The 22174-nt window shown below is 43.5% G+C and overlaps 1 protein-coding gene across 3 annotated transcripts in view; it reads left to right on the top strand.

Moving 5' to 3' along the window:
- The window catches only part of UBE2O (ubiquitin conjugating enzyme E2 O), a 67438-nt gene that overhangs the window by 15813 nt on the left and 29451 nt on the right, over nucleotides 1-22174 (top strand). For 2 of the 3 annotated variants that reach the window (XM_049813142.1, XM_049813143.1), the window contains exon 2: nucleotides 19585-19644. In XM_049813142.1, coding sequence (XP_049669099.1) covers nucleotides 19585-19644 — 60 coding nt within the window. Of the gene's footprint in view, nucleotides 1-15380; nucleotides 15400-19584; nucleotides 19645-22174 lie in introns of those variants that run through there. The other variant, XM_049813144.1, reaches the window with a different exon arrangement.

Here is a 22174-nt window from a genome sequence, read left to right on the forward strand (position 1 = left end):
CTCCTGCATGGATTTTCAGTGAGATTGGCTATTTCTTGTTGTATAGAGAGCAGTAGCTCTGTGGGCAGGCAGCCCCTCTTGGGTTGAAGCCTTTGGAAAATCTGCTTGTCCTGCCGCCTCCAGTTGCCTGGACTCCAGGCCAGAAGTAGTTAATGGCTTTGTACTCCCAGGTTATGCTTCTCTGTCTGAGATTTGAAAACAAAACTCTTAAAAATGGCAAGGGAAATGACAGTACTGCAAAGGGCTGTGGGAGGAAGATGAGCAGACTTTACCTCTTCATCCCTTGCCTCCTTGCTGAGACTGTCACGTGCTGGTAGAGTACAGCGTGAGAGTGCACACTTGCACAAAGCTGAGTTTGGCATCTTTGTCATTTCATGAAGTCTGGCACGTGGGATGGAGAAATGCAAGAAAAGGTCCAATGCTGAACAGCACCAGGAGCTTGAGAGGTGCCGGTGCTGCAGTGAGGGAGTAGGCTGTGGTAGGAGTGGTGCTGCTGGTGGTGGTGGTGGGTCCTGCCACAGTGTGAGGCTCGGGTCAGTCCTGTGGTAGGTAGCCTGGATCTGGATGGGGTCTGGCTGCCAGACCTGCCCTGACTGCTTGGCTTAGTGCAGGCAAGGCCCTTTTCACTAACATCCACCAGCCTGTGTCTCAGTAGAGCTGCACTTGGAAAGGAAAGGAGTTTATACCGTAACAAAGGAGAGGGTGTGCTTGTTTCCTTCCAGTTGGAGGGAACTGTAAGCCTGATCTCTCCTTAGTTTGTTCTGTTTGGGATGATGTGAACAAAAGGGAAAATCAGGGGATTTTTTTCATCGGTGCCTTTCTTACCATGCCCCGGTGATCTCATATCTGTTTAAATCTCAGACCTATTTCAGTGCAACATAATCCTTGTTGTTTTGTGATAGGTTATTGTATGCACATTCTCTGTGTGCCTCCTGATCTTAACTGCTTAGTATACCAAAACAGGAGTTATTTTTACTGCTGTCAGTATTGTTGAGCTTTGCAGTGTTGGGTGTATCCTGTTCTGCATCATGCATCAACAAAGCTAACAGCCTTCGGAGGTATTGGGGGTCTTTATTGCTGATGGTGGTGGAGAGGGCAGAAAAATGATGTGGTTTAGCTTGTAAAAGCTATTGTTTTTTTAAATATCTAAAATGGATACGGGATTAAAAAAGTGTAAATCTGAAACACATCCTAATGGGGAGAATGCGTTGATCAAATTAATGTTTGCCAGAGGCTGTGGCATGAGGTGTGTTACTCTGCTTTTTCTAGCCCTTCTCAGTTCCTTGTTGCAGCCCTGACATCTTCAGAGTGAGCTGTTGTCCCTGTAGCCTGATGCCCTACAGGCAGGCTGTGTCCATGTCTGTGGTGTGCCTTGGGGGAAGCCCTGAGCAGCTCAGGCTAGAGCCCTGAGGGATGGGCCTGTCTCCCTGGACATGCTGTCCCAGAGCAGCTTTGTACAAATGCCTTCTCTTTTGAGCCTTCTGTGGTCCCTTTCTGGTTTTGGGGGGTTTTCGTAGGGTGGGTTTGGGGGGGTGTGAGTTTTGGAGGGTTGTTTTTGGCTGGTTCTGCTTTAGTAGAGAGGAGAGGCTGTATCTTAGAAGCAGTTGGAATTTCCCAAAACTTTTGGGAAACAAGGGTAAGATGTAATCCTTACACGTGGGTTTCTGTTTCTTTTTTGTATTTTAATGCAACTGGTGAGTCTATGTATATATTCTCTTTACTAATGGCTTGTAGGCTCCTTTCCTGTGGAGACAAGAGTCAAGGTTGCTGATTGCCCCACAGACTCCTGATTTTTTTGTCTTCCTCCTGAAACTTGATCTTGACTGCAGTTTCACCAGGAGACAGTCCCTTGCACAACAAGGTAAAGCACCTGGCCAGGCTTATTGGGGACATGTGGAGGCTTTGGTGTTCATTGATCCCAGTGGTCTCTAGAGTGGAGTATGCTGGCCAGATCAGGCTGCAGATACTGCCTGCCCTTATTTGAACTTGATAGCTTTTTTTTACCACTCTCTCCTGGAGCTTCTGTAAGCTGTGTTTTATCTGAAGAGACATGAGGCTGCTCCATCCATCCTTGTTGAACCCTGAAAAAATACCAGAGCTGATTAGAGGCACATTTCCTCTGGAGATGGGCCTTCTTCGAGCAAAGGAATGTAGGTCATGGTTAAGTATGTAAAATGAAAAAAGACTCCATTGTAATGGCAGCATTTCACCTAGATAATGCAGTGAGGTCCTCGCACTAACAGAAAACCTGTTCTTACATATACGCTATTTAATATGACTCATTAAGCAAACCTAATTAACTAGCAGCTTCAGCCCTACTAAATGCCATGGCATATGTGATTCTTAAGGCTATAGGGCTGGCATCCTGACCAGTGCACCCTCCTGTCTGACCTCTGTCCAAATCGGTATTCTCAGCCTTCAGTGCCCAAGGCAAGGGTAAAGGAGGAAAGCAGCGAGGTGTGAGGCACTGTTAAGTACCTGATAGCATAAAAGTAACGTTGTATACATGGCTGGCTGAGCCAGGCACAGTAGCTGCGGGGTAATGAGAAATGAATCCAGACCGATGAATTAAGTGGGGTGGAAGCTGGCTCTGTGCAGAGAAGGGGTTGCTCTGTGTTCACTGCATGAATCTGTTGCAAAGGTGCATGTCGTAACATGCAGGAGATCTCCTAATGCACACCTGATAAGGGGTGTATAAAAAAAAATCTGACAGAAAGACAACAAATGCTGGTGGTTATATTATGCAGATGTTCACGGTTGAGGACCTTTCACTACAGGTGCTTTCTGGATTTTTTTTAGTTTGTGATAAGAACACTGTCATTTCATATTCATAGCAAGAGTATCCCTTTTGTTGCTTTTTCTGTATACCCAACACACTTTTTAATCTTGACAGTAACTTGAGTACATGAGTATATACTTGAGTACATGCAGAGTGTACACCTTCAAATGGAGAAGTGCCATATTCTTGGGTTATTATTGTCCACTATTTAAGAGTGCACTTGATTTTTCACAGCTACCATGTTCAACCCCAGTGTTTCAGTGGCTGATGACACAGTATCTTTGCATATGCATAGCCTGCAAAGCTGGGGAATCTTTTTCAAGTAAAAATCACTGTTGTAAGCTTAGGAGCATCCTGGTAGTGGCTGGTCTGACTTGGTTTGAGTGACTGCTGCAGGTTACTCATCCTATTTGGGACCCTGCCAGACCTGAGGAGTATTACAGTGGCAGTTAATGAGCAGGGGCAGTTTTAAGGAAGAACCTAGTTTGTATGTTTAAGTAGGAACAACAGGCCATATAATGCAGCCTAAGGCTTATCAGCCCATGGACTCTTACCAGACCATGGCTGGGGCTGAGCACCTTGGAGCAGTTCTGCTTACGGTTGTACTAATGCTGTTCAGTTCATGTCATGTGGCTTTTCAGTGACTCCGAAATCTGCTGTCCAGTCATTACTTTCCACAGTCACAGGCCTGCAGCTTTGTCCCCCTTTCAAGGGTTTGCAGGACTGTCCTCACCATGGCATTTTGGCAGTGCTCATTAAAAGCAGAGTTCAGTTAACCTCCATTTTGCTGGAAGCAGGAGGCAGAGCACTGCTCCAGCTGTCAGGGAAGCAAAACTCTCTAAATCATCTTGCAAGGGTATTTTTATAGTGTTTGCAAACCTACTCTAACTGTGTTTATGGCTCAATGTTTCACTGGGGTTGCATGGGCTGAAATCCCTCTATTATAACTGAAGTCATTAAAGCAAAGAACATGTTATGTATATGGCACATAACAGAGTCTGATGTTAAAGCAAAATGTGCACTTTCCTACTGGTTATGTGTGTAACAATATATCCTCAAAAAAAGGTCATTTTAGGAAGTAGGCATCAAGTGAATTACAGTTCCAGGAAATATGGGGCTCCTTGTCAAGGATAACTGACTTGGTTTAAGAAGGGAAAATGTATTTTGCAGACGGGGCTATTGATTAGTTGTTCACCAGACTGTTTTTATTCTTTGGTGTGTAGATGCAAAAGCATCCAGATGTACAAAGCATACATTTGGAGTCATGCCACTGTAGGGACAGGGATCAGTGGCTTTGTAATTGATTAGCTGCATCATTTGTCCTTTGTATTTTTTCTTCTTGGTTAAGATATTCCCAAGAGGCTGTTAGCACAGGTATAATGCAAGACTCAGTATCACATCAGTGCTAAAAATCTAGTGCCTTTCTGCTCTGAAAGGCGAATGTTTTTTTAAAGGCGGGGGGTGGGGGGTGGGGAGGAAGTCTCACTGACTAGCTGTGTGTCTGTTTGGAAGCAGAACTGCTGACTTCAGGCAAACAGGCTTTTACTGCTTTTTGCTCATGCTGTCTAGAGTGAGCCCTTAGTCCTCTAAGGGCATCCTCAGCAGAGCTACTTACATGCAGTCAGGTTACATCTGAGAGAGTTCATGGAGGCATTGAAGATGCTTAAGATGAAAGACCTCAGCTCATCTCAGACCTTAGGCTGAACTAGCAGGTCTGAGGGAGGGGAACAAATGTACTTTATAAGTGTGGAATATTTGTCAGAGCTGCTGAGTCAAATGGGACATCCCCCAATGCCATTTTAGCATCTTTTCTAACCAGATCTGCATTGAATATCTTGCAGGTGATATTACTATCTGACGTTTTGTCATATTAGGTCAGAAAGAGAACAGAGACACATTCCTGTGTTCCTGCTGAAGGTGTACAAATTCAGAGAGGGCTTTTTAAAAGACCTGCTAGGAGCAGCCTGCTGATCTATATGCAGAGGTGAGGCATGCAGCAAAGCACCCCTTAAAACAATTTTAAACCCCAGTTATGAAAATTCTGAGACTTTAGTCTTTGGCATTTATGGGAAGATAGTCAGCTCCAAGGTGAGTTCTGTTAACAGTCAATCTCCCCTTGCTTGCCTGTAAGAGGTGACCTTTTAGAAATGTTTTTAGTGAAAGGGTAGTTCCAGGTTTCTCTGAGACACTTCTCTCTTTAAAAAATGGAAGATTTCAGTTTCCTGGTTGGCCTAGAAGTGTGTTACTCCCCTGGGGACACTTCTGATGCTGGGTCTCCTAAATGCCTAAGCCATTTTTGAAAACTGGATTTGAGGATCTTGGGAAATGTTTTTTCCCAGTAATTTGTGATTGCTGTACAGCTCTTGGGCTGTGTTGTGCTGTAAAGCATGTGTGGAGTTGAGGAGCATAAAGATGTACTCCTGCAAGTTTACTGTTATCTGTATGCTATGTCCAGAGGAAAACAAGGCAGGCAAGGATTAATGTAGGTATGAAGGATTTTGCCCTTAAAACCTGTGTACAGGTTGGTGCTTAATAATCTAACTTCAGCAGGTTTAGAATGGGAACTGTGTGTACTTTATACAAAACCAGGGAACATCTGGCTTTATTGCTCCTCTGGTTTCTATGCCATTGCTATAAGTGTTTATTTACACCATTGGCTCTGTGACTTCTGTGAGCCATCTATATATGTGCTTTTTGGTTGCTCATTTGTCAAGGAAGGGGCAGGGGGAGAAGGGATTCCCTGAGCTATAATCTTGAATTACTGTCACATCAAATGTGCTGCTGAATAACTGGATGGATACCCGCAGAGTAATGCAGAGAGGAGAGTGGTGTTTCCATGCATATGTTGCATATTCTCATGTTCTGCTGGGCAAATGCTGTATTGTCTTAGGTTGCTGGCACAAATCAGGAGAGCTTATGATAAATGGTTTAGAAGTCAGCCTAGAAAACACCTGAAGGCAAAATCATATAGTAGTGTTGTATGATAGCACTGATGGGTTTTAAATATGATGTTGAAAGCTTTGTGCTCTGGCTGAGATGGTAAGGAAGAAGTCAGTCCGCTAGACTTACCTGTGCCGGGGGGGGGGGGGGGGGGGGGGGGGGGGTGTGGAACGGGATGACAATGCTTTGCTCAAGGAGTATTAAGTCAGACTCTGAAGGGCTTTTACACTTCTGTCCCTATTGCATCATTGCTGTCACCAGTCCTGGTGAGATTGTCTCAGAGTTATTGATGGGAATTGAAGGTTGGTTTCTTTTGTATTATAGGATGCACAAACAGGAGGCAATGAATTAAACCTGCTCTGGCTGGGAGATGTTTTAGTCTTCCCCCAGCCATTCCACAAGTGTGGTGAACTTACCCCTTGAATAAAAGGCATGTAACAGTGCAGGGGTTGCAGAAATTCAGTTGTTAAATAACTGGTCTTCTGTAGCCTGCTATATGGATTCAGTAGGGGCTGTTCCTTCTTTTTGTAATGGCCAATACAGCTTTTATGTATGGGGGGGATAATTGAAACTCTTTCATTGAATAGAAAATGCAGCTGAGGTTTTTTGGGCAATGATGCAATTGTGCTGCATTGTCCCAGTAGCATTCACACACTCTCTTCTGCAGTGTGAGCTGGGGGAGTGGCTTTGCTGTTTATCAGAAATAAATGCATGCACGGGGTACTGTCACTGAATTTTGGGTGGATTCTCTGTCGCATTCCAGAGGTTGCTTGAACTGGTTGTAAAGGCTCTGATTTATTTTTTTTTTTAAACCACTATCTGACTTTACTGTGAATACAGCTGGTTCAGAAGGCATGTTATTTAACATAAAGCCTTTGCAGAACACTTCCTATGGCTTGCAGCTACCGTTAGCCATTGTACCTCTTAAAACAGTGCTTGCCTTCACTCTGTGTGAGGAGGGGCTGGAGAGATGACCCTAGACCTCTGCCCTGGCTGTGTCCTGATGAGACAGCGGTGATGCTGGTTTCCTCGTGAGCTAAATTTGAGAGTTCCCCTGAGCAATTTTAATCACTAGCCATGGAAAATGCCCCGATCTCCAGCCTGAGGATTCTGTATTTCCTAGCTAAGCTAGCAAATTTACCCAGGTCCTGATCAGCTTCACTGAATTCACTGCTCTGCCTCTTCTTGGGCTTCAGACAGCCTGTCTGTGCAGCATTCCTCATATGTAGCAGAGCAGTAAGGCACTGCAGTGTGCTTGGGGAGTGTGTTCTGCATGTGAGATCAACCAAGAATATTTCTCCAGGGGGATGCTCTCATTTCAGAGCACGCATGAAACTTGGAGAAGCTACAAGAGAGACCGGTCAGCCCCATGCACCCGCTGCCCAGGACCGACTTGGCAACATAGCATGACACAGCATTTGCTGTGCTTACAGCTACAGCTATTTATACATCGCCTTTCAGTGTTATTTTGTCTCCTCTAGGAGATTCTGTGCTTGATAAAATAATCCTGCTTAAGTTTATTAAATTTGCTACAGTTCCTAGACCTAGATGAATGTTTTGGCTCTTTGGCAGTGCTGTACATCCAGGTCCAAACATGGCTGAATGTGAGGGAATTTCATTGTTAAGGTATGTCTGGATTCAGTCCCTAAAGTGATTTTACCTGCAGACTGGACTTGCATTGGGTCTTATGTGTGAACCAAAACTGGCATGCTAGGGATTTAAGGATAATAGGCTAATATCTTCCCTCTCTCCTAGAAGAGAAAATTGCAGCAATTGTGAAAGATTACTGTGTGTGTTTGGGGGAAGGGACTCCTGTGAGGGTGGTTGTGGAGGCTCTGGGTGAAAGAAAGGGAAAGAAGAGTGGGCTGTATTACACTAACCATCCTGTGTCAACCTCCTACGTTCGGGTGTCGCATGGCTGACATCCTATCAAAGAGCTCTGGCTGTGTCCAGAATTTTAAGTAGCTTTATAAATAGTGTTGCTCAAACTGCCTGTGTGTGCAGAGACTGTGAACGACTGGGGTAGACCAAAATATTATTGGTTTAGTTTTTGAACCAGTCCAAAAACTGGAGCAAGAAAGAATAGAAACCTGAAGTATAGAAACACCCATGGGTTACCTTCCTCTGCAATGCAAAGCACACATCTTGGGTGGGGTGTCTGTTAGAGAGGTAGCATTGCTGGAGATTGCAGGCTGCAATGCTCACAAAGCACAAATATATGAATCCTGTTAAGGCATCTTAAACCATTCTTTCTCTCCTATTTGCGTACCATCTTAAAGCTACTTGCAGGTTATGCTGTCTCTGAATAATTGCAAACAATTAGAAGCTAATTTAAATGGCTGGTTTGTATTCACAGCAGCAGCATATGAGCTAACCAGCTGGAAAGCAGACACGGTGATTTTCTGTTAATATGTCTCCCTCTTGTTCCCTGGCAGTTTTTGCAAGGTGGATTTTTGCTGTGGGCTAATAAGGAGTTCCTCTTGCACGCTGAATGCAAGGGGAGAGGGGATGCTTCTTCGCTCTCTAGAACAGAGTTACCACCAACCTAGCAGAGCCCAGTTTTGGTTCAGCAGAAGAGTCCTCCCTGGTTTGCTCCAGGAATGGAGCAAAGGAATATTTTTCATGGATACACTTTTTATTCCTACTCCCAAGGGTGCAGAAAGGTGCAGTGCACTTATTGTGGCTCAGGAGTGAATTGGTCACCAACAGTCACACAGATTTCCTTGCAGCATCCTTTTCATCCTCTGGAAAGGCAGATGGATTTTTGAGCAGCCCCACTCTTTCCTCCAGGCCTGGCAATGTGCTGCAAATGCTGCTCAGAGCGGTGAGTGACTAATTTCTACACTGCTGATGCTGTCCAGATGGCAACCCCAGCGTGGTCCAGCAAGAAGGTGGAAAACCTGTTGCATAATAACTGCTGTCTTCCTCCAAAGGCAACAATTTGAGGAATCCTTTTGCTTCAGGTAAAGGAAAGAGCTACTGGACAGACTCTTCTTGCACACAGGCAGGAACACAGCTTAATTGGCAAGCTAAAACAGCAGGCTGTTGGGAATCCCAGGAATCAAGACTGGTGGCTGAAATGGGCTCCTTCTCTCTCCCCGTCACACTGGTCGGTGTTAGCATCCAGGTGAGCTTCTCCTTAGGGAATTCTCTTCTTAGCAGTCAAATGCATCTCACTTAGACCTCGTTAGACACTGCCAAAAAGATCAGCACAAGCATTGCTTTCATCCTGAATGGTTAGGTATTCACCAAGGTTTTCACAGCCATCCACTTAGGCCCTGTTTGAACTGGGCATCTCTTGACAAGCTGGGCTTGGGTGTCTGTAGAGGCTTTGTGCTCTTCATGGCTGTTTTCTTCTTGGAGATTGCTAGCCCTGACCTGTGTTTCAGGTGAGGCTTTGCTGAGGGAGTGTTGAGACAGCCTGTCTGCAAGCAGTGGTGGCTGACGTATAGGCAAAATGTTGTCTACTTTTCTGCTTACTGCATCCAACCAGCTTCTCCTGTGTCTTTAACTGCAGTCTTATGTGGGTTTTTTCAGGTAACAGTGCCATCTGGTGCTAGAGCATTGCTCTTTATGAAGCTTTTCTCAAATTCTTAGGTAGAGGTAGTAGGACAGTATTGCTTTTAATCAGCCATCTTACTATAAGAAAATGGGAGGAGGGGTGTCCTGTAATAATCTGTGCTGTTGAGACATTGCACCTGGACGAGATCCTTTAGGCCTGTCTTGTCTTTTCTATTAAACAACTGATTTTCCCAGAACTGCTCTACCCAGAAAACTGGGTATATGAAGCAAGAAGTATAAACACTGAGAAGGGGGATCTTATCTTTTACAATAAACTGCTGCTGAGAAGAAAAATCCTATGTTAAGATTAAATCCTGTCATTAGGGTCATCTTTGAAAGATTCACTATAGGAGTCTAAGTGGCTTACTGCTAGACTTACTAGTCAGTAAATTTTCTCTTACAAGATCTTTCCATATTTTCTAGTAGGAGCCATGTGTTTTTAAACTTTAGCCTTCCATATCTTTATGCTGAGCATAGTTATCATGTTCATTCTTTCTGAACTATTTTTCAGGTCTCCTCAAAGGTTTTGTAAACCTTTTGGCACACACAGGGTTTGCTTTGCATTCCCAGATAGAAAGACCTCGTTACTGGTTGATGTGAGTATATGGGATATAAGCCTGTTTGAACAAATAATTCAGCAGCTCTTGATGACAAGGTTGGACAAAGTCAAACTTTTCTGTAACTCTTTTCCCAATTGCACTGAAGATCATTCTTGCCCGTTGAGTCTAGATAACTCAGTAGGCTGTTGAGGTCCTCTTTCTTCAAGCCAGAGCTGGCACTTTAGGTACCAGGCTGTCTTTTTCTGGTTTATCCCTTCTTCAGGCATCTAACCCAGGCTCACATGTGAGTGTGTTCTTTGTTGCTGCATTCCTCTTGTGATGAGTGGTGGTGCTCAACTTTTACACACATGAGATAGAAATGTGAGACTAAGGGTGCTGAAAAGCTGAGAGTTGCTGTTTCTGGTTATAGGTGGGATTCACCTTCCAAGCAAAGTGGAGAGCAAAGGTGGATTTGCACAGCTCTCCTTGTTCTACCTCCAAGATCCTCCTCTCTCCCAACTGCGTTGCTGCATTTGCTGAGAAATGCTCCCAAACCTACTTCTTTTCCTTTAAATAACAACTCAGTAACCTTCCTGTTGTCTTGTCTTCCTTCACTTGAATTACTGCCTTGTACTTTGTCTTCATTTTTAGATTGATGTGTTCACCAGGCCAGGGAATCTTTCTTGCAGTGTTTTCAAAAATGGCATGTAAATTTGCAGAGCTACAGAAGTGATTTGTTGCCAGTATAATAAATAATGCTTGACAGTCCTGGAGAAGGAAAACCCAAGTAAAAGATTTACTTTTGCTAAGCAGAAGATTTATGTTAAAGCCAGATTCCCCTGTTCCAAAGCACAGCATTTACCCACATTATAATTAAACTGAACTTCTGTTGCATCCAATGATTTGTTCAGACTTTTTAGCCAAATTCCACTTCTTGGAAAAGGATAGTAGAGCCTTTCAGTGTCTCTTCTGCCAGAAGGCTCAAAGGTGATATTTGTTGGGGGGGGTGGGTAAGAAGATGCTGCAGCATATGGCTGTGAGTGAAGGACCAGAACTGTGCTGCGGAAGGAGTTTTGTACTTACAGAGGATGGAATGATATTCTGCCACCAAAGAACTTTACTACCCAAAAATAATGGTGAGGGTTAAAAAAAAAACCAAACAAAAAAAACCCACACCAGGTAGGGTGATCAGAAATGCAGACAGGGACAAAAGTAGCTACAAGTCTGCTGCAAGTAGATGTGTAGATAGAGGAGGCTCAGGAAACTTCAGCTTGAAGTTGGAAAGAACTCAGCTGAGTCGCACAACTTCAGGTTTCTGTGTCTCTATAATATGTCATAAAGACAAATTAAAGAGCTGTCAGTTTGTCTTATGAGAGCTGCAGGTCCCTGCGGAGGCTTGCTCTGTTGGGAGACTATAAGAACTAATGACACAGCTGGATTTTGAAGCTGCCTGTGTAACAAGCCTTCCTGCACTGCTAGCAGTGCTGAAAGAAAACAGTGGTGTGGAGCCAATGATTTGATTCTCATTTTTCAGATTGCCTGATCTCCTGTGTGTGTTGCAAAGGCTTCCCTCCTCTGCTGCCTTTCATGCAGTCATTTGCCGGGTGTTTCCTAAATGACTCTTCAGAAGACTTGCAGGTGCTGCCTGTCTGGCAGTCCAGTAAACAATTGGTGTGTAATTTGATAAAAATTCATGTTGCTTTAGTACAGGGGCCTTTAAAGTTGTTGCAGATGTTCAGCTGGTGACAGGCAAGTTTTGAGAGCAGCGTGTAATGGCACGGGACTGGAAACTGCTATGCTCATCCCTACCAGCAATGGGATCTTTGTGAACTAAATTGAGAAGTCCTACTTTAGGTCAAGCCTTTTGCTTGTTTTCTGAAGAAGTGTTATGTCCACACTGTACAATTAAATCCACAGTAGTTTGCTGGTAACAGGCTCTACTTGGGGGGTAGGCTTAGTGGTGAATCTTAGTTTGTGCTGCTAGTCATGAATGTGCTGAATATTGGATGGTTGGCAGAGTCAGGTATGCTAGTTGCATGAACAAAAGAATTGTAATACATTATCAGTTGGCTGCCTGCAGGTAGTGCTGCATGCAATACAAAGCTGTCTTGATTTCATCTTGGCTTCTGTGAAGTCCTTTAAAGCATTTATTTCAGTTTTGGGGAGCATTTTAGCACCTCCTTGCCTTCCCCTGTTCTGTTCTTCCTGCAGCTGAAGTTAATCGTCAACCTGACCTTTTGCAAAATGGTGTTTTGCGCTCCCAGAACAGCCTCATGAACAAGCTTTTAGACTCTTTTGCCCTGAATATAGGAAACAAAGATCCTGCTCACTGTTCCCTCACTTCGACCAATCCAAATGGGGCACTACATGTTTCTGATTCACTGAAGGTTTTTGAGTGTTAGTTTAATACAGGCCATGTTGAACAATTTTTTTAATCTCCTGGTGCAATTCCTAAGTAACTCTAGATATTTTCTCCTTTGTAGTTCTTTGAATGCTTTGAGATGACAAATGATATCACGATATTAGGAAAACGCAGAATGATTTTAAAAAGCAAAATGGCTAAAAAAACCCCTAAAAGCATCGAAAAGCACTAGTTATATGGCAGAGCAGTGACTGACTCTGTTCTATAGTAGGGTGTTGGGAGCCACATACTGCTCTGATATCTACTACTTGATCAGGCAGAAGCATAGACCTTGTCCTAGAAGGACATAGTTCTTTAATGCAGGAGTCTCCATAACCTCCTGTCTCAAACAGATTTGGAACTTTTTGTCTGGAAGAGCCACAGACTACATGTGCTTGCCATGTAGGACTAGCCAGGAGCTGTCACAGGCAGAAGTTCTGTGCCAATCAGTGCAGAAGATTTATTCTCCTAGTTTTGCAGCTGCATCCCTCAAGGGTTGTTTTTAAAACCCTCTGTATTGTCTAGCTCATTGTTCAACTCTTCTGGGTAGTAGAATTTCAGTTCTCAGGAGTCTTAAGTTTCTAGTAGTTTTTCTTCTGCCCTATTCTGTCATCTTCCTTCCCCATAAAATCCAGTGTGGTTGGAAACCTCCAGTTTTAGAAGTGGAGCAATGTGTGCCACTTCAAATGTCACAGTGTGAACTAAATCTGAGCTTCCATGGGATTCTCTGCTCTTGCTGCTTCATCATCTCTCCTCCTCCTCCTTTTTAGACGGCTTGTGTGCAATGCAATATGATCGATGTAACAGAAGACTTTCAAGGGAAGTGAACTTTGTATGTGGAACATATTTTCCCGAGACTAGTATGTGATGCCCCTGGTAATGTGTTGATACTGAAATGATATTAAAAATATCTTAGCTTCAGATCTTCTGGGTCTTTGAATTTCTGAACCTTTGTCATCTAACTCTGTGTATCTGTGCTATATTTGGACAGCTGACTTGCTATTTTAGACACCTCATTTGGATTTAAATAAAAACAGCTTGTGTTGAGACGATTGCTATGCTACTGTTTTAGCTGAAGTGAATTTGGGTGTGTAATCAGACCTTTGAGTTAAAAAAAAAATAAAATAAATTAATTGGGGGATGCTGTCTTGGGCTGGCTGCTGCCAAGCCTGCTGCCAGCTGTGCTCCCTCCTGTCCCACCTCCATGAACCTGTCCCACAGCCACTTCTGCACCAAGGCAGCTCTTGAGCTGCTCCAGGTTACAGCCAGCCATAGCATCAGTTGGCACTGGTTTGTTTTCTCTTAGTGCCCAGGACTGGAGCTGGTGGTGGCCAGGAGCTGCTTTGTGCGGTAAGGAAGTTTCCCCTTAATCTCCAGTAAGAGCCCTGCAGTGGTCCTAGTCACAAACCGATACTAGCTGGTGTAGGTTTCCAAATTACAGCCTCACCATTGGAGAAAAGGACCTAATTGCTTTCAGGTTTAGAAACCAGGCATGGAAATACAGTACACCATGTCCTGCTTCACACAGACTTCAGGTGCTGAGGCCAGGTCATTCAAAAGACCTGTGAGGAGCCTCAGCTGCATGAAGCAAGGTTGTATCTTTTCACAGTATCAGGCATTTGGATTTAGCTTTAAGTGGTTATGGAGCATCCTCTGAGTGTGTACTAGGGTTTGGAGAGCTCTGCAGTGCCTTGTTACCTGTTGCTGTGGTAGACTCCTTTCCCTATGATTTGCTCTTAACCTGTAGTTTTTCTTTTTCGTCTGAGTGTTGATGCTACAAGTTTCCATGACAACTTCCAAGCTGACACAGAGGTGCTGTCCCTTCAAAACAAAAATACTAACATGGGTATTGTAGGACACTGGCAGTCAGAGTCGGTGACCTGGAGGGATGTCCCAGGGAGGGGATTAATTTTTAACTCTAGAACAGATTCAGGCAGCTGACTTGCTGGGACCACTCTCCAGTGCAGTTCAAAAAAACCTTGGTATGTGTGAGACTAAAATCCTAACTGTTAGACTTGGACAGAAGTCAGATATCTAGTTCATCTCTCCTCCATCATGATTATTTGCCCACTGGCACAGAAAAGACAAGTGTGATGTTTTCTGTGTGTAATACCTTGGCTTGACTAAAAAGGAGACTGTAGAATGGCAATACATCCAAAAGGCATTATTTATTATTTTTACCCTCACGCTTTCTTTCTTAGTCCCACTGAGAAAACTCACCATCCCTATTATGAGACAGCCTTTATAAAATTGCAGGTAATTTTTTTCTTTTCTTTGTTTGCAAATGGAGGAGGAGAGCCTGGGAGCAGTGGTTTAAATGAGATCAGTTACACAAGTTGTATGAGGAAAGTGCTGGGACATGTGAGATGGAGAAATAGCCCAGAATGAATAGCGGTAGCAGGTCTCTGCAGGTCAAAGCCTGGCTTACCTGCCCTCCTGGTGGTGACCACTGCTAGCCAAGTCCTTGCTTAACTCAAATGGCAGAAGCAACTTCCATAATAGATAGTTCACTTCTGACTCTTAGTTGGATAAACTTCTCAACCATCATATAGCAGTTCAGGTAAATGTATAGAGTTTCATCTCTAGTGTTGTACTTTCCTCCCTTTTTTTGTGGTGCCTTGTATTCCTGTTTTTATAAGCAGTTACCAAGGGAAGGTAGGTGTGTGCTGCTTTTTCTCCTCCATCCTTATGTGCTTATTCCCAGAGCTCTTGTTTTGGAGGATAAAATCTGGAATGCATCTCGAATAGAAACCGATGTTCTCCTCGCCTCAGTGATTGCGTTGGAGGTAGAGGCTGCGGGATCACGCTAGCACCCTTGAGCAAATTTTATTCTTTTATTGGTCAGACATTGCAGTTATATGAGACAGCACTGACCAAGCGTGAACTTAAACTGTTAAAGTTGGTATTGGCAAGCTTTACACTGGATCAGGTGTCATCTTCCATAGCCAGGGTGCACTCTGTATTGCTGGGCAGCTGAGCAGAAAGGTGGTTGTAAAACCATGGCTGATCCAGGCGAAAGGTGTGCTCCTAAGTCCATGTGTCACTGGGTGTTGAAGATCAAGGAACTGTGATCTAAAGTTCAGCCTTGGGCAATGATGAGTCATAGTGACAAGGTCTCCTGTCCTTCCTGGTGTTCCAAACGCTGGCTGAACCTGCAAGGTCAGCTCCTCTGAAAGCTGGTAAGGGAGCCTGTGCAAAAGGTGTGTGCTGGTGTATTTGAGATTGAACAACCAATGACTGCATGTAGATGTGTTCAGCCTTTAAAACTATGGTTCCCTTCTGTGTTTAAGCTTGTCCTCCAGCTTCTGTTAGTGGGTTTGGAGCAGGAGACAGTTTGTTCATAATTATCTCTTGTGACAATATTGCCTTCTCGAAGTGTGGCAGTAGCAAAACCAAATGCTATTTGCAGGCAGAATTACCTTCTTTTATTTCTCCTAAAGTAAAATATCAAGACTCCTTCCCCATGCAGAAAAGAGACAGTATGGGAATAGGAAAGGAAGAGATGTGCTGGCAATAAGCATGTATGTGTTGTCTTTTCCCCTTTGCAGGATAAAACATTTGGGGCAGGGGACATGACTGGTAGCTGGAGCCTGTGGAGAGGTGTTTCTGTCCGCTGTTGCGTACCAGTGATGTTACAAGCAAACCCGAGCAGCTAATTAGTGAATTTAAGCTCTGCTTTTAAATTTGCAGATAGTGACCAGGCATTTATGTCATTACTGAGCACTTCCAGTACTGGTTGTGTTTGGGTACACATTAACCAGGGTTAGTTGTCCCTATATTGGTCTCAGCAGCTCCTGTTATTTGTCACTAAACTTCCGAAGTGATTGCTACTTATTTACCTGCCACAATACTTGGCACTGGTGGCTAGTTGAAATCATCAAAATAAATTGTTCAGGTTTTGATCTCTTGTCAGAAGGTAGTTGTTGAAGAGGAAAATTGGTCCCGTGTCTCCCTTTTGCTTTATGGAGTTGAAAGGTTAAACCCAGAGAGTTAGTGTGAGTTTAGCATGCCCCTGCCCAAGGATGCTTACACCTAGCTGCTGAATTGTTTGCTAAAGCAAGGATCCAGTTTCCTGTCACAGACATATCTCCCAACCTCAGCAGTTAATTTAAAAAAAAAAAAAAAAAAAAAAACCACAAAGATTTTGCTTGAAATTACAAGCTTGTGGTAAGAAATTAGGCAAATGGTTTGAAGCAATAAGCTACCAAGGCTTAATGAGTTAATGCTCAGCAGCTAGGCAGAAATGTCTGTCCTTCTCTCCTAGTCTGCCCAGTTTCAGGTGAGAGCTCTGATGGTTACCTTATTCCATTTGAGGTGAGGTGACTCAGCTGAGGAGGGAAACATGCTCCTGTTGGTGCTTGTTCTGTATGTGAAATCAAAACTTCTGTATCCCTCCTGCTGTGTTGGTATGAGAGCATCATCAGACCTGGTGAAGTATCAGATGTTCTCCAGATTGCAGCTGGTGCCTTTTAACTGGTAGATCTGCTGTGGAGCTCAGGCATTGATTCAGTGCTGACACCAAGAGAGCATCTGAATAGTGGAGGAAATAAGTGGGTGCCAGAGTATTCTGCCACTTCTTTTTGTAGTCAGTGCACTAACCAATGTAACTGACTCCTGGTAGGTGGGTGTTGGTCATCCCTTTTTGCCTGGATAAAATGTGTGTGCAGTGATGAGTGTCTTTGCTTTGCCTTATTTAATGTACATTAATGTGAATTTAGTTTTTAAGAAGGCAACACAAAACATGCCTTGCATTTGAGGTGTTTGGAGGGTGTTGAGCCCAGCATGGCATACAGGAGTGCAGAACTAGATGAGAGCATCTCTGGGGAACTGATATTTCTTGTTCTTGGGCCTATTATCAAGGTGCACGGCTAGAACATAAAACTAGTCATGTTACTACTTACTTTTGTAGTGGTAAATATAGCAACTGAGCTGTAAGTACCTATTTTAAAAGTGCTTCTCCAATATTGAGTTCCCTCACTGTTGAGTGAGGGGGCTGACCTTTGGCTGATGAACACATCACTCTGGGTATAACAGATGAGAGGAGGAATGACTGAACTGTCATGTCTTCATCAACAGCCATTCTGGCTTCTTCTGGTTGGGTTTCTTCTGGGTTTTGACAGTCTTTTGTGTGATGACAGACCTGCTAAGTATTTATTGTTGATGCTGGCTTTCTGCCTACTACTTGGCTTGCTTATCCTAGCAACTGAGGCAGGTGGGTCTGGCACATGAAGCTGAAAATAGTTGTGCTGCCTTTAAAAATCAAGAGATCTGAAAATAGGTTAAATGTAGTCCCCCTGCAGAGAAAGTTTTATGCCTTGCTTTGGGAAGAATTTGTGTGATTACATTCTTCAGGAAGGATCACAACATGCAAAATCTACTCATTTACAACTCTTATGATTTACCAGAGTTGACTAACACATACATTGCTGCTGCCAGGTAGCATTGGATCATCTTGTCAGTCTGGGTTCTTCAGATACTGTTTAATACAGAACAGAGCGGTGTGGCTTCATGATATGTTGAAACGTAATGCATCAGTTTAAACACCACGTGTCAGAGATTAAATTGTCCTAATGCATGTTGACATGAAAGTATCATTATACACTTGGAGCTCTGCAGCAAGAGAACTCCAGTTAAAATACTCAAACTGCTGCTCACACGTGAGTACTTACTGGAATGTGAATGTTGCTGCCTGATTCTAGATGTTAAGAGGCTATCTATACAGTACTTATTTCAACAAATAATTTTAGAAAGCTGTATAAAAATTGATGTCTATCTGTATACCCCGGTGAGATGTGGGAGGCAATGAAAACACTTCCACAATCTGGAAATGGGCTGTGGGAGGCTTCAGGTTTCCCGTTCCAGTAGAGTTCTGACTCCAGAAGTTGGGTCTAAAAGCCTAGCTGGCTGGCTGTCTTCCTCTCTTACTGAAACATGCAATCAAGAAGGCAATAAATACTCAGGTACTTTGGTTTGATTCCGGATCCTGTCCTTGGATTATAGATTTCTGTCTAATTTAGTAAAGCAGGCTGTAAGCCAAGGTGTAGGTTGGGATGAAATGCTGACAAAGCACAGTTGATTTTGGGCTGGGGATCAACAAGGAAAAGCAACGAATGCAGCAGTAGTGGAGAGGTGGATTCTGAAAGTGAGGTGTAAAAGAGGCTCTGTCCTTGATACTGCCTTCACATGGTGCTTCCCAAATTATTAATTAGTGCAGGGCTCAGAATGATGTACCAATGCAAATATGTTCTTGACCACTGAAATGCAGATGAGACTTTTCCCTGTTCAGCAGAAGGAAATGTTAGCTGAGTTAGTGTGAGACCAAGCAAGTCTGAAATTGGGAGTTCAGTCTTGTGGCCTCCCTGTTAGCATGCTTAGGGCATTATCCATCCTGTAGCATTTTAATATTAGTGTATTCAATGACAACTGCATTTTGTAGTTTTGAGCTTGTTGATAACACTTAATGAAATAGCCTGCAAGTAGTCTTGAGATTACTGGAACAGCTTGATGAAGGACCATTTTTGGAAGGACATTGCTTGGTTAAGTGACTGGTAATCACTGGAGAGTCATCAAGTGATACCTCCCCTTACCAGTAATGACTTCTGGTGCCCACAGTTCTGCTTGAACTAATGTAGAATATGTAATGATGCTCCAGCCGCATCTTTTGTTGCCAGCACTAGCTCTTTGCCAGCAAGTGCTATAGCAGGAGCTGGAGTATGAGCAGTGCTTCGACTTTATCCATGTTCTTATCAATAGTTTGTGTTACCTGCATGGATCCGGGGACTATTAAGTGTGGCGACAGCCATTTCTTTTCCTTTTTTTTCCAAGGCAAGTGCTTGCTGCAGTGAATTTGCCACCAATTCCCCTGCCAGCTAAGACTTCTAATTGTACAGTACCTTGCTTAAAATGTTCCAGGCCAAACAGGATTTCCACAGATATTTGGGGGTATCTTGGGTGAAAAGCATACAGGATGAGACACAGAACTGGTGTGATGTGCTTCTTCCTGTGTCTTCTGTCTTCTCTAGTACATAGACTAGATGTGGGTAGGAAATGATGCATGATGCGGACAGAGGAAGAGGAGAGGGAGACTTAGTGATGGAGTCAGAATGTCTGCACCCTTTTTGATGTGCCTGCTGACTTAGAGCACAGTCATGGATGGATCACCTGGTTGCTGTGTTTCAGATCCATCAACTGGATTTTGTGAACATGCCAAGGGGGTTAACTCTGTGTATGGAAGTACTTCAGCATCCTCTGCTGAAAACCTCAGTCCAGAGGATTGGGATACTGTGCATTTGTATTTGTCGTGTTATTTCTGACTAAGTATCATCTGGGGTCACTAAATTCAGCATCTTTCTCTCTCCCCTTAGCTGAAGCTTGAAGATCGCTCTGTGGTCCCTCGAGATGTGGTCAGACATATGAGCTCCAGCGTAAGTGCTTTTTTCTTTGTCCCTTTTTGGTTGTGATGCTGCTGCATGGATTTCTAAGACTTGCCAAATTGCCTGAATGGAACTGAACAGTAATGCTTTGAGCATGTTCTATTTTTAGTGTGTTTGATAGACCTAGCTGCATCCTTTGAAAATGAAATGCTGATAAGGCTGCCTCTCTACTGTTGCATATCTGCAAAGGTCTCCTGAGCAAGCAAGCCTGATAAAGTCAGGTAATGAGACAAGATGCTTGTCTATCCTGCCATCCTTTAAGTTTTAAATCAATCAATTCTGAGATGTGGGGAGTGTGGACCTGCTCCCCCAGACCTAACGGGGAGGCTGGAGTGGAGGCAGATCGCATTACTGCTGCGTGCCTTTTGGTGCGCTATGGTAGAGAATTTGGAGGAAATAGTCGCAATCTACAGTGAGCACCATCTTGTCCAGTTTCTCCAGAAATACAGCAAATTCCAATGCTGCTGAAGCATCTGACACAGCTAGGTTGACAGAAAGTAAGCTGGTTCTTAATCAGCGGCCTATAATCGTGACCCTTACACTTTCTCGATACTATTTTAAGTCCTAGTTATTCTGTTCTAGTTGTACAGCATTTGTGCTTATCAGAGGTGTGTGGATTTGTTTTTTGTGTAGGAAATACCGAGAATGTTGTTCAGTATTGATGATCAGATGTGATGCGGTCTCTTTAGGAGCTTAGCTAGGTTGGCAATTTCTTGCTGTTGCTCACACCTAACCTATAACCCTGAGCCATATGGCCTGCCATGTGCACGCCTGTATCTTCTCTTGACTTGCTTCCAGCAATGTGGCTACCAAGGTTGTGATGAAGCAGGCAGCTGGCCACTAACTGCTGCAGTTGTACCACATGGTGTGCAGCCTGGTACAGGGATGGGGAAGGCCATTCTCTGATCTGGGTGTTTTGTTTTTTCAAATAAAGCCTTTTTTGTCAATTAAAAAGAAGTAAACCCACCCCTTTTTTGCAGAATGTTCCAAAGAGGAAAAAAAGGGAGGAAGAACTTGAAGGGTAATTTGAAAAATGCTGAAACAAATTATTTCCTTAAGAAACTTACTTGCTGTTTGAAATGGAAATTTGGAGTCAAGTATCTTACTAAAACTGCAGCTTTATGTGTCTCAATCCAAAACAATGAACAGCTAGCAAATTGAAATATCAGCTGTTCATGCCATTGTACCTGGCACAGCTGGACTCTGTAGTGTATCCTTCTTGCTCAGAGGGATGCTTTGAGTCCTGTCTCTCAACTGTTTGTCCTCCAATGCTTCCTAGTCATGTTAAGCTTTTGGGACAGCAAGTTGTTCTCCTCGTGGCAAACATGGATGTGCTGCTTTTGTTTGCAATTTCCATACTGAAATTCTGTTCCATATCTATATAAGGTGTACGTGCCTATGGCAGGGGGGTTGGAACTAGATGGTCTTTAAGGTCCCTTCCAACCCAAACCATTCTATGATTCTATCTGAGCAGAAATTGGCTTCTCTGGCTTGCTGCACATATATTGGTAGATATATGACCCAACAGTTGTTTTGCATGCTTGTTTATTGTCTGTTTGCATATTTAAACACTGGTTTTTGCTTGACCATTTGTACTAGTGGCTGATAATTTTTTTTAATTGATGGAATGGTGAGGGTATAACTCAATTTCTTGTCTCTATTCAAAAGCATAGCAAATCTGAAGATGACTTATACTTTACCTTACCCTCAACCATGTTTTAAATGTCAGTGGTAAATGAAACAATAAACACCTTCTATCCCAAAGAAAACCTTCACTTGTAATTTTTGGAATACATCTAATTAACAAGAGCATTTAAAATAGAAAATCTGCAACTGTTGGCCTGCCAGATTCAGGAAGTGGGATGGTTGCCCTGCACCAGTTGGCCTGGCAAATATGCACAGTGTGGAACTTATTCTGTATTCACCATACTCTCTTAGGGCTTGTTTTTAACCTTGAGCGGGAAGGACTTGAAATCCTCTGTTCCTCAAGAGAAGAGAGCTGACTCAAATTCATGTGTTTCTCATTGAGCAATGAGTGTGGGGAAAGACTGCTTCAGGGGGTAATGCATAAAATGAGATAACTTTCTCTGAATGCAGCTGGGCCTGTAAGTCTAATCCAGCTGGATGAGAAGTGGTGAAAGTGTCAGAGTTCACTTTTCCAGGTGATATGCTAATTTGGAGAAAAGATTAGAAGTAGGTCTGTAATCTGTCAGACACCTGGATTTTGTTGCTTCAAAGGGTGCTGGGCTATGCTGTCCCTTTTAAAAAAAGGAATAAGAGGGTAGTATGAAGATCCCCTTATTAGAAAAGAGAGTGTTGAGGGAAAGAGTAGAAGGATGGGAGGTAGAAGATATGGGATTGCAGCCTATGCTTGCTGAGCTGCTGTTCTCTCAGATGGGAGTTTGCTGGTCTGCCTTAAAGCCTTCTCTCTGATGGGGAAGGAAGGGAGTCACTTCTCCATCCATTCAATGCTTAAATATTCAATATATCCAGCATGGTGCCTGCTGTCAGGGTACCTGAA

Source organism: Accipiter gentilis, chromosome 10 (genome assembly GCF_929443795.1).
Source record: "Accipiter gentilis chromosome 10, bAccGen1.1, whole genome shotgun sequence".
Classification (NCBI taxonomy): domain Eukaryota; kingdom Metazoa; phylum Chordata; class Aves; order Accipitriformes; family Accipitridae; genus Astur; species Astur gentilis.